General features: G+C 39.1%; 1 protein-coding gene across 2 annotated transcripts in view; it reads left to right on the forward strand.

Moving 5' to 3' along the window:
- The window catches only part of si:dkey-86e18.1 (uncharacterized protein LOC557342 homolog), a 12807-nt gene extending 1661 nt beyond the window's left edge, over window positions 1–11146 (forward strand). Inside the window, exons 2-5 of one of the 2 annotated variants that reach the window (XM_043699288.1) lie at window positions 1711–1751; window positions 4704–4778; window positions 8716–8911; window positions 10481–11146. In XM_043699288.1, the coding sequence (XP_043555223.1) occupies window positions 1711–1751; window positions 4704–4778; window positions 8716–8911; window positions 10481–10935 (767 nt within the window). In that variant the 3' untranslated portion in view covers window positions 10936–11146. Of the gene's footprint in view, window positions 1–1710; window positions 1752–4703; window positions 4779–8712; window positions 8912–10480 lie in introns of both variants that reach the window. The other variant, XM_043699286.1, reaches the window with a different exon arrangement.
- Window positions 11147–12200: the final 1054 nt, after the last annotated feature.

Genomic DNA, 12200 nt, shown 5'->3' on the forward strand with positions numbered 1-12200 from the left:
CCTCCCCCCACCTTGTCTCAGTCAAATCCCTCAAACTCAGCACCACCCTCCTAATCTTCTTCCTGACCTCTCCGCCCCCACCCCAGTCTGGCCTATCACCCTCACCTTGACCTCCCTCCACCATCGCATTTCCAATGCCCCTCCCCCAAGTCCCTCCTCCCTACCTTTTATCTTAGCCTGCTGGACACACTTTCCTCATTCCTGAAGAAGGGCTTATGCCCGAAACATCGATTCTCCTGTTCCTTGGATGCTGCCTGACCTGCTGCGCTTTTCCAGCAACACAGTTTCTAATCTGAGTAAGAACTGAAAGATGTGCGGATGCTGTAAATCAGAAGTTGCTGGAAAAGCTCAGAAGACAAGCAGGAGGCTGGAAGAACTCAGCAAGCCAGGCAGAATCAGGAGGTGGAGAAGTCAATGTTTTGGGTGTAATCCTCCTTCAGGACTGATTGTGGGAACTTCAGGAGGTGGAGAAGACAATGTTTCGGATGTAGCCCTTCTTCAGGACCCAAAACGTGAACTCTGATTTCGCTTCACAGATCTTGTCTGACTGGCTGAGCTTTTCCAGCATCTTTTGTTTTTATTTCTGTTCTGAATAAAATCGTTTTTAAGATTCCAGTCAAAGTATTTGGTTCCTCGGCAAAATGGATGATTTGAATTGTGCACTTGTCAAATTAACCACAAAGGAGCAAGTGTCAAAGGATGACACAGCACCCATTCACCTGTTTACTCTTCAGTGTTACTTTAATTTGGATGTCTAGGAAAGCTTCTGAAAAGTTTATGGATGTTACTTGAATCTTGAAGTTAAATTTTCAGTTTTGCTCAGTCTTTATTCACAAACGTAAAGTAAATGGCTTTTCAAAAGAAAACTTTATGTTAGCATGCATTTCAGCTATATTGAAAACAAAAAATTCCGGAAATCACCGTGTGTCAGACAGCATCAATGAAGACATAGCAAGCTAATAAAGATGACATGAAGAGTCACCTAGACACGAAATGTTAGCTTGTTTTCTTTCCAAGGATGCTGTCTGACCTGCTGAGATTTTCAGCGTTTTTTATTTTTCAGTGTCCTATTTAAAACATAATAATGAAGTTGGAACTTTGTTTTGATAGAAGTGGTAATTGTGGGCTACTCTGACTTCACATAACATCATCCAAACTTATTTTCATAACTCTGATTAGTTATCAGCTCTATATGCTTTAAATGTGACATTGAAAAGTATGATGCCGTGTTGGTAGTTGTCCTGATACTTACTGGCCTATATTAGCTCTTTGTTCCGCAAAAACAGATTTGTTATTAATCTCATCTTTCATTTCAGATGCTCCTATGGTGTTGATTCTCCTTATATCTGTAATCTTTCACAATCTCCAGACTGTTTCTTCTAGTTCTGGTATCCTGCACATGTTGATTTCTTTTGTTCCACCATTGATAGCCTTGTTGTCAGCTACTTGGGTTCTGGAATTAATTCACTTAATCACACGTTATACCTGTCTTGTCCTTTTAAAGTGCTTCTTTAAAACCGATCTAATCAGGTTTTTGGTCACTTGCCGTGCTATCTCTTGGTGGTGCGATGCCAGTTTTTTGTAAAGCACCTATAACTTGCCTTGGGTTACTTTATTACATTATTGGCAGTGTATAAATGCAGGTTGTTATTAGGCAGTAGGACTTAGTCATGTACTACAATTTTTAATCGATATGTTTTTATTCAACAGAGGGTCGATTGAGAGAGAGAGATCAAAATCGACCCAAACTGGTGAGTAAGCACACTACTACTTTCTGGATCCCAAAACTGCAGTTCATAATGGCGCAACAATGAATTTGGATGGGAAAGTGAACTGAGATTATTGTAGTCCTCCTCCTGCAACAACGTTGTGCAAGTGATGACTGTTAATCTTTTGTTCAAGTTTTCTCCATAACTGCGATCGATAACTTGGTGAGGCAGAATACTTAGTGCTTTTAAATATGATCTTTAATCTTTGCAGTGGGTGAACACCTGATGGTAGTTTATTTACATGCCACACTGTAATAAAAAAATAATAAAAGCCAGCTTCTGAGTTTGAGCCCCTACTGTCTGACAGTAACATAATAATTTTGAGAGTCTAGAATACTTTAGGAAAACTTAGATGTATGTTTGTGATTGCGCACACACCTCTTTGTACTCTGGACCCAAATCTAAGATTATTGTGCATGTTTCTAATTTCTGTGCCAAAGATCTATTCTTTTGATTTTCATCCTCCACTAAAAGATCAAAAGTAAACTTGAATGCAAAAGCTGAGATAAATGTTTCTTTCCTATTGTCCTAACTTCAAAAAAAGTGCAAAACAAGCAAATCTTATTCACATACTTTTTACAGTGTATTCCAAAGTACCTCAAAGCCAATGTTCAAGATGTTGTCACTGCTGTAATGGTTCTTTTTCTGAATTTGTACAACACTTGTTATGAATAGGTGTGAAGGGTCATGGCTCCCCACTCTCCTGACCTCATCTTTTGTCATAGTTGAAATTGATACTATTCCGTTCCAATATCATCAGTTTCTAGAAATCCACAGTCAGGCTGCATTCATGGGAGAGAGCAAGCTAATGTTTTGGGTCTAGATGACTCTGCATCAGCTTCACCAATTCTGTAAAAATAGAACAGCAGTTACAGATCTGGAACGTGCGTTTCACACACTCAACTCAAGGACAGTAACTAAAACTGAAATTCAACTGTCTTTACCTCCTGACTTTACAACATTCCCGTCCTCAATCACTTTTTAAAGATCACTACCTTTTGCCTATACTTATTGGTGCATTTTATTTTTAGGTAATAAAATACCCTTCTTTCTTTCAAGAAAACTTTGGATCAGCCCTCCTTCAATTTTAATCTGTTCAATTAAGTTAATTGAAATGTTGTAGCAACATGCTTTAAAAGGAGGAAAACAGATTGTATTTGTTGTGACTCACCGAAACAGGGTTTAAAAAAAAGTGGGGTGCCATGACCCCTCCTCACTGGGTCATAAAAACATAGGGGATCAGATCACAGTTCTCCCCCTGTCTCTGGTTTCCCCTCTCAGTCCAAAGATGTAGAGGTTAAATGGATTGGCCATGCTTAATTGCCCATAGTGCCCAGGGATATGCAGATTATGTGGGTTAGCCATGAGAAATGCGGGATTACAGAGATAGGGTGGTGGATGAGTCTGGGTAGGTTGCCCTTTTGGAGGGTTGGTGTGGACTCAATGGACGAATGGCCTGATTCTACACACAGAAGATTACAGCGCAGTACAGACCCTTCAGCCCTCAATGTTGCACCGACCTGTGGAACCAATCTGAAGCTTATCTAACCTACACTATTCCATTCTTGTCCGTATGCCTATCCAATGAAGTTTCTATTAAAAAAGAATGTTCTAACATACTGACCCTTGAAATAATTGAAATGGAGAAACAATTTGGTCATTCAAAAGCTGTTTAAAATAAAGCAACTGCAGAAAGGATACAAAAACTTGGGAAACACTAAGACTGTTGCCCTTGGAAGAAGTAAAAATAATAGCCATGCATCTAAAGGTGGAGATTCTGTTAAAAGCCAGGAAAACAGGAATTGCAAAGCAAGTGGCAGTTTATCTCGAGCTAGAAACTGAGGGGGAGTAAATTACTCCAGATGGTGGAAATCACAGCAGATCAGGTAGAATCCGTGTTAGCAAGCTAACATTGAGTCTTGATAGATGACTCTTCATCAGAATTGATGTCAACTTGAGTTTAGAGTGTGAAACCTGCATCCCAGATCTTTAACTATTGTTCTATTTCTGCAGAATTGTTGAAAGTTGCCAATAAATTTGATTTCTCAGTTAAGGGATGTTTCCTGAAGTTTTTTTTCACACTGGTGCTGAGATAAAGAGAGAGAAATTTTCCATATTATTGCTGTGTTCTGTTTAAGTTGCTTTCTTTCCACTGTTGATCGAAGTGAGCCACAGAAACATGGTTCATTTGTATATTCCCTTCATTGTCTTTTCCAAGGTGGCATCCCACAAGTAACCATTTATCTCCAATATGTGATATTGTTACGAAAGTGCGAGTAAAACAAGAGATTTTTTAAAAATTATTGAGACTTCAGAGTTTCAGTACCTTGTGATTTAAAATGGTAATTTCAAGGCTGCTAGTTTTTCTTTCTCATTTGGGTTCCATGGGTGTGTCAGCACCATTTACGTCAGCAATGTCTTTCAAAAAGCCAGTTTTTAGTCTGTGAAAGTCTCAAGTATTAAAATCAAACGATGAAAGTGGAATAATGATTTTCCTTTTTCACGAGGATCATAACACACTTGGCATATCAGACTTGCCTATAAAAGCTTTCTGTTTTGCAGTAGAGATCTGTAGAATTCCCCTCTACCTGCCATAATAAGAGCCAAAGAGATAATGTATTTTTTGGTTTTATTAGTGGTATGTATAATGTTGCTGTCAGTGTTAAAGTTGCAGTGCTTTCATTAACACTTACAATTTAGTGACAAACTTTATAGGAAAGTGTAATTGATTTCATCTGTAGTTCAAGTTGCTTGAATTCATACATCTCCCAGAGAAGTACATTTTCAACGCCAATATAATGTGATTGATTGCTTTAATTTTTTCTCCATTAAATCAAGTAATGTAATGCAGGGAGAAATGGTATTGCAAATTGGCGGTTTTTCAATTACTATTTTGTGTTGTAGTAATTTGAACATGTAATATTTAATTTTTAGTCTTCCTTGAATTCAGCTGTTGAAGTGAAAAAATGGATTCCAAGCATCAAGAGTGAAATTGAGTATTACCTTCAGGTGAGCAATTCAATTTATGCAGAGGGACACTGGAAATATTTCACTAGATGGGGGGTTGGGGAGCGATGGGAATTGGGAATTCCTTCTGCTCAGCAGTATCATGTTTTCACGCTGACATTTTTCGGGTTTTTTTTTCATTCTTTTGTGGGATATAGCGATTGCCATTAGGGATGTTTCCCATCCCCAATTGAGAAGGTGATGATGAGCATAGCACAGTTTTGAATGTTTGTTCCCATTTTGCCTTGAAATACAACTAAACTAGCATTCTTTGTGCTGTTGGACCAATTCCTTGGAAGGAGCAGGTTAAGAATACCAAAGCCTATCTTACGTTGTACTTTAGGTTACTAATGGTCTATAGTTGACCTGTTTTACTTTGGAGTTGTAATTAGGGAATTCCTTTGTAATGAATTCTGCAGTAAGAATACAATGTAGAGTCATAGAGATGTACAGCACAGAAACAGATCCTTCGTCCAACTCGTCCATGTCAACCATATATTCCAACCCAATCTAGTCCCACCTCCCAGGACCCGGCCCATATCCCTCCAAACCCTTACTATTCCCTCCAGATGCCTTTTAAATATTGCAATTGTACTAGCGTCCACTTCCTCTGGCAGCCCATTCCACACATGCACCATCTTCTGCGTGGAAAAAAGTTGCCCCCTAGATCCCTTTTATACCTTTCCCCTCTTACCCTAAACCTATGCCCTCTAGTTCTGTAGTCCCCCACCCCAGGGAAAAGATTGTCTATTTATCCTATCCGTGCTCCTCTTGATTTTGTAAACTTCTATAAAGTCACCCTTCATCCTTTGATGTGCCAGTGAAAACAGTCCCAGCCTATTCAACCTCTCCCTATAGCTCAAATCCTCCAACCCTGGCAATGTCCTTGTAAATCTTTTCTGAACCCTTTCAAGTTTCACAGTATCCTTCCAATAGGAAGGAGACCAGAATTGCATGCAATATTCTAAAAGTGGCCTAACCAATGTCCTGTACAGCCGCAACATGATCTCCCAACTCCTGTTCTCAATACTCTGACCAATAAAAGAAAGCCTATCAAATGCCTTCTTCACTGCCCTCTCTACCTGCAACTCCACTATCAAGGAGCTATGAATCTGCACTCCAAGGTCTCATTGTTCAGCAGCATTCCCTACGACCTTACCATTAACTGTTTAGGTCTTGCTAAGATTTGCTTTTCCAAAATGCAGCATCTCAGAGTTTATTACAGATAAATGCATCTGCCACTTCTTCGCCACTTCTTCAAAAAACTGATTCTTTTGGTTTTTCGCTGCTGGCCACAGAAATGTCCATCTGTGCCTCGGACTAGAGAGTCCCCTAACACAATCAATCTCTTGGAACCCAATGAACCCTTCATTACATTAGAGCCAGTCTCAATACCAGAAACTTGGCTGTTTGTGCTACATTCTCCTGAGAATCCATCACCCCCTACATTTTCCAAAACAGCATACTTGTTTGAAATGGGGATTGCCACAGAAGACTCCTGCCCTACTTGCCACTCAAAAATGCAGCACCTCGCATTTATCTAAATTAAACTCCATCTGCCACTCCTTAGCCCATCAGCTCATCTGATCAAGATCCTGTTGAAATCTGAGGTAACCTTCCACTACACTTCCAATTTTGGTGTCATCTGCAAACTTACTAACTATACCTCTTAAGCTCGTATCCAAATCATTTACATAAATGATGAAAGGTAGTAGACCCAGCACCGATCCTTGTGGCACTCCACTGATCACAGGCCTCCAATCTGAAAAACAATCCTCCATCACCACCCTCTGTCTGCTACCTTTGAGCCAGTTCTGTATCCAAATGGCTAGTTCTCCCTGTACTCCATGAGATCAAACCTTGCGAACCAGTCTCCCATGGGGAACCTTGTCGAACGCCTTACTGAAGTCCATATAGATAACGTCTACCGCTCTGCCCTCATCAATCCTCTTTGTTACTTCAAAAAACTCAATCAAGTTTGTGAGACAGGATTTCTCATTGACAAAGCCATGTTGACTGTCCCTAATCAGTCCTTGGCTTTCCAAACACATGTACATCCTGTCCCTCAGGATTCTCTCCAACAACTTGCCCACCACTGACATCAGGCTCACTGGTCTATAGTTTCCTGGCTTGTCCTTACCACCATTTTTAAAATAGTGGCACCACGTTAGCCAACCAACAGTCTTTCGGCACCTCACCTGTGGCTATCGATGATACATTATATCTCAGCAAGGAACCCAGCAATCACTTCTCTAGCTTCCCACAGAGTTCCAGAGTCTACGCTATCTCATTTCCCCTTTTTTGATCTCCTGATTTCCCTCTTAAGTATACTCTTACTGGCTTTATACTCTTCTAAGGATTCACTTGATCTATCCTTTCTATACCTGATACATGCTTCCTTTTTCTTTTGTCATCCAACATTCTCTATACCCACCAGCCTTTCCTTTCACCCTTACAGGATATACTGTTTCTGGACTCATGTTATCTCATTTCTGAAGGCTTCCCATTTTCCAGTCGTCCCTTTACCTGTGATCACCTTCCCCAAATCAGCTTTTGAAAGTTCTTGCCTAATACCGTCAAAATTGGCCTTTCTCCAATTTAGAACTTAGCTGTTAGATCTGGTCTATTGTTTTCCATCACTATTTTAAACTAATAGAATTATGGTCGTTGGCCCCAAAGTGCTCCCTCACTGACACCTCAGTCACCTACCCTGCCTTATTTCCCAAGAGTAAGTCAAGTTTTTCACCTTCTCTAGTAGGTACATCCGCATACTGAATCAGAAAATTGTCTTGTACGCACTTAACAAATTCCTCTCCATCTAAACCTTTAACACCACGGTAGTCCCAGTCTATGTTTGGAAAGTTAAAATCCCCTACCATAACCACCCTATTATTCTTACAGATAATTGAGATCTCCTTAAAGTCTGTTTCTCAATTTCCCTCTGAATATTAGGGGATCTATAATTCAGTCCCAATAAGGTGATGATCCCTTTCATATTTCTCAGTTACACCCAAATAACTTCCCTGGAATATCTTCCCTCAGTTCAGCTGAAATGCTATCCCTTATCAAAAACGTCTCTTGCCTCCCTTTCTATCCTTCCTGTAGCATTTGTATTTTGGACCATTAAGCTGCCAGTCCTGTTCATCCCTGAGCCATGTTTCTGTAATGTTCCGAGCCATACCCTGAGTTCATCTGCCTTCCCTGTTAGGCCTCTTGCACTGAAATAAATGCAGTTTAATGTATCAGTCCTACCTTGTTCTCTGCTTTGTTCCTACCTGCCCTGACTGTTTGACTCGCTTCTTTTCTCAACTGTACCAGTCTCAGATTGATCTCTTTCTTCACTATCTCCCTGGGTCCACCCATCCACCTTAATAATTGAAATCCTCCCGAGCAGCTCTAGCAAATCTCCTTGGCAGTATATCAGTCCCCTTCCAATTCAGGTGCAATCTGTCCTTCTTGTACAGGTCACTCTACCCCAGAAGAGATTCCAATGATCCAAAAATGTGAATCCTACTCCCGTACACCAACTCCTCAGCCATGCATTAATCTGTTCTGTCCTCCTATTCCTACTCTCATTAGCTCATAGCACCGGGAGTAATCCAGGTATTAATACTCTTGAGGACCTCCTTTTTAAATTCCTGCCAACTTTCTCTATTCTCCCTTCAGAATCTCAACCTTTCCCCTTCCTATATAATTGGTTCCAATGTGGACAATGACCTCATGCTGGGCCCTCTCCCACTTGAGAACATTCTGCACCCTCTCTGAGACATCCTCGGTCCTGGCACCAGGGAGGCAACACACCATTCTGATCTTACGCTGCTGGCCACAGAAACATCTGTCAGTGCCTCGGACTAGAGAGTGACTGGCCAAATGTGAGGTAATTCTGTGAATTATTGTCATGAAATGATAAAGAAGCAATGTTTTCACTGTTTTACAGCAGTCCCAATTATCCCATTATTCAGAAAGGAAGATAAAGGAATTTCAGCATCAAATTGAAGAACTTCAGAAGGAGTATCAGCGTTACTTGTGGAAACTGCGTCGGTTAGACCCTTCCCATAAGGAACACCCTTGGAAACCTCGTGCTTATACCCGGAAAAGACAACCCAACACTACAGCACAACCCCTCAGTCAACCAGGTATTAGAAGTTACATATGGGGTTAATTTGGTGGAGATAGCAGCAACTGAGCCTCAAATGCACTGCAGTATGTTGTACCATAATGTAAATATTTTATTGTGCATTAATTAAAAATACCCATTCTTACCTTCCAACATTTCAAGCTTTAACCCACCCTATCTCTGCAATTTACTCCAGCCCTGTACTTTATCACCTTTTAAGTCTTCCACTCTGGCCGATCATGAATTCCTTTTTCCTGCTCTGAAATATAATTCTCTGATCTTCACATCAGTGCTGGAGCTTTCAATAACTTTCTGCATGAAACTAAATCCCTCTATCCTTCTCCTGGTTTCTTTACCCAAGTTGTAAACCTATTAAAGCCTACTGTTAAACTAATCTTTCATTAGTTTCTCTTCTATGCTGCAACAATGTAGTTTGGTGTCCCTTCATGGTTCTGGGTGTCACTGGCTAGGCCAGCATTTATTTACCATCCCTAATCACCCAGAGGGCACTTAAGATTCAACCACATTGCTGTGGGTCTGGAATCACATGTAGGCCAGACCAGGTAAGGATGGCAATCTTCTTACCTTAAGGACAGTCATCAAACAGATGGGTTTTTCCACTAATTAACAATGGTTTCATGGTCACCATTAGACTCTTAATTCCAGATTTTTAATTAAATTCAAATTCCATCATCTGTCCCCAACAAGCAAACTTTAGTGGATGCTGGAAGTACTCAGCAGTCTGACAGCATCTTAAGAAGGAAAGTGTCAATGCTTCAGTGAAAGCCCTTCCTTCAGAAGATCTGTTTATTTTATTTCTCCACAGATGCGAGACTTGCTGAGTGTTTCCTTCTCTGTCTCTGTTTACTTTTCTTCACTCTCTAAAGCTTTGTTGGATTTGTAAAATATTAAATGTGCTGTTTGTTAATTAGTCTGAAGTGGGAGAATCTTTGAAGAGTTAATTTTGGTAAATAAGCAGAACTGGACATGTGTTTAAGAAAAGTATTCATTTTGCCAATAAATTGAGTAGAAGTTGAATTCGATCACTGAAGAGCTAATTGATCTTTGGAAATATATGTCTGCCACTTGAATCCATATCTAATCCACTAACTTACTGCAAATTTGAGTGTCGATATTAATGCTATACTGAGTTATGTCAATACCAGTTATGTGGATATGGGCCCTGTTAGTTTTCATTTAATTCATTATTTATTCAGAAGATATTCTGAAATAATATATTTTAAAGCTAGAAAATATTTGTCATAGTCTCCACCACTGAGCTTTATCCCGTTAGTTTTCCTCAATTTTTGAAAATGATCTTTGCACACATTCAATTTTTATAAATTCCAAGTGAATTTTTAATGTCAAATTTACATTAAAAACCGTGCCATGAGTTGTAAGTGATTTTGCTACAAGTATGAACTAAGCAACTCCCTGTAATGAAAAATTCAGAATGTAGATTATTAAAACCACACTGCAATGTAATTTTTCTGCCCATACTTTCATTTTTTTTTAAACTGTTTGCCAATTTTGTCACATGAATGTTTCTCTGTTCTCTTTTAGTAAATTAAAATTTTGTTATTTGCAGCTGGGTTGCACAGTTTGAAACAAATTTGCTTGCCTGTTCCAAACAAAACTGACAATCACGAGGATGACTGTGATGGGAAATCTGTTGAAGAAAGAGAAAGGAACTTCCTAAACCCACAGACACCACATGGTGTCACTGATGATTCTTGCATGGTTAATTCCAATTCTCAGGACCAGCCCCTCATATTTAATCCTGTTAGAATTCCACCAAGATTTTCTATGCCCCCAACTCCACAAAATATATTAGGAGAAGGCTCACACCACATGACCAAAGTTCTTTTCTCTCAACTACCAAACTTACAAACTTCATCTTCCTGTGAATCCACAGCAGAGTTGCAAAGCGAGGAAGAAAAACATACCTGTAAGACAATAGTAGATTCACAGGAATCTAGTTTGCAGATGAAAAACCCTGGAATTCTGGGACTGTCTTGCTATTCTTCAGATGAAGAGAAATAACAGCTGATTCACGTTAATTGCTCTATTTAATTTTGTCTTAAACACTCTAATTGCCGAATGTATATAGATGTTACATTTTCAAAATTTATTTCCAGTTGGTTTTGTGCTTTTTATATAAAGCTATTGTATAATTGTTGAAATACTAATTCTTCCAATCCTCAATGTTGGCATGAATATAAATTATTCAGAAATAAAAGTGATCTTTATTTCAGATGCTTTTGTATATAGTTTATTTATTATCATGACTATATGTATGAAAATCATTGCCTTCTAGTGCTACTGATAAAATACTGTTCTATTAATGTTTTACACTCTCCCAGCAACTGAACCATTGATACTCGTGCTGATTCAATAATCTCTAAGCCTAATACAAGGCTTTTTATTGTTGTATTTGACTTTTTCAGATCAGTTCACAGTTTGCCTAAATGGCAGAGAGTTGAGATAAATTTGATACGACCCATCTGACAATAAAACATTAAAACTTGAGCAATCTCCCTTGGTCCAGATTCATTTGAAAATCAGTAATTTGATTCTGGAGGGTCTGTAGTTCTGTTGATTGACAAGTTAGCCTGGCCAGAATTCTAGGTTTTTAGAGTTTCTGCTTTGTAAAACAAACAGATCTGTCTTCAATGCCATGTATTACTTTAGTCCTTCAATTTCTGTGGTCTTAGTGGTATTCTCAAAACTTGTTCATTCTGCTTGTTAAGCAATTAGTGTATTTCCTCCTTTGCTTTCTCCTTGCTCTGCTGCCTTCAGTTTTTCCAGTCATTGTCAAATGGTCTAGTTTCTATCTCCCAAAGTACATACTCAATCGCAATTGCCTCTTGGTTAGAATTTGTAAATGTACTTTGTGCCTATTTTAGTGAACACTTCACCATTCATTGCATGTTGACCAACTGATTCTTATCTTCTGTCTCAGAAACCACATTGCTGCTGCCTAAAATTGATCTTCCACTATTTTGCTTAACTTCATGGATATGCAAGTTGAATATAACCAAATGTCTGCCACATTTATTTGCATACCTGATTATTTTTGTCCTTCTGTTGAAATTTCTGGTAACTATGATAGATATTGCTCTTCATTGAAAAGGTCTGGAAACAAAACAGAACTTGTTGGACTTGTCATCTTTGAGCCACCCATTTACTGTATTCACTGTCCATTCTGACCGCTGTTTGGTTCCCAGATAAGTTTTAAATCAACCTTAACTTGGAAATTGGGAAAGGTTTATGTAACATTTCAAAAATGTGTTTATACTTCATTCTGT

Source organism: Chiloscyllium plagiosum, chromosome 11 (genome assembly GCF_004010195.1).
Source record: "Chiloscyllium plagiosum isolate BGI_BamShark_2017 chromosome 11, ASM401019v2, whole genome shotgun sequence".
In the NCBI taxonomy this organism is placed as follows: domain Eukaryota; kingdom Metazoa; phylum Chordata; class Chondrichthyes; order Orectolobiformes; family Hemiscylliidae; genus Chiloscyllium; species Chiloscyllium plagiosum.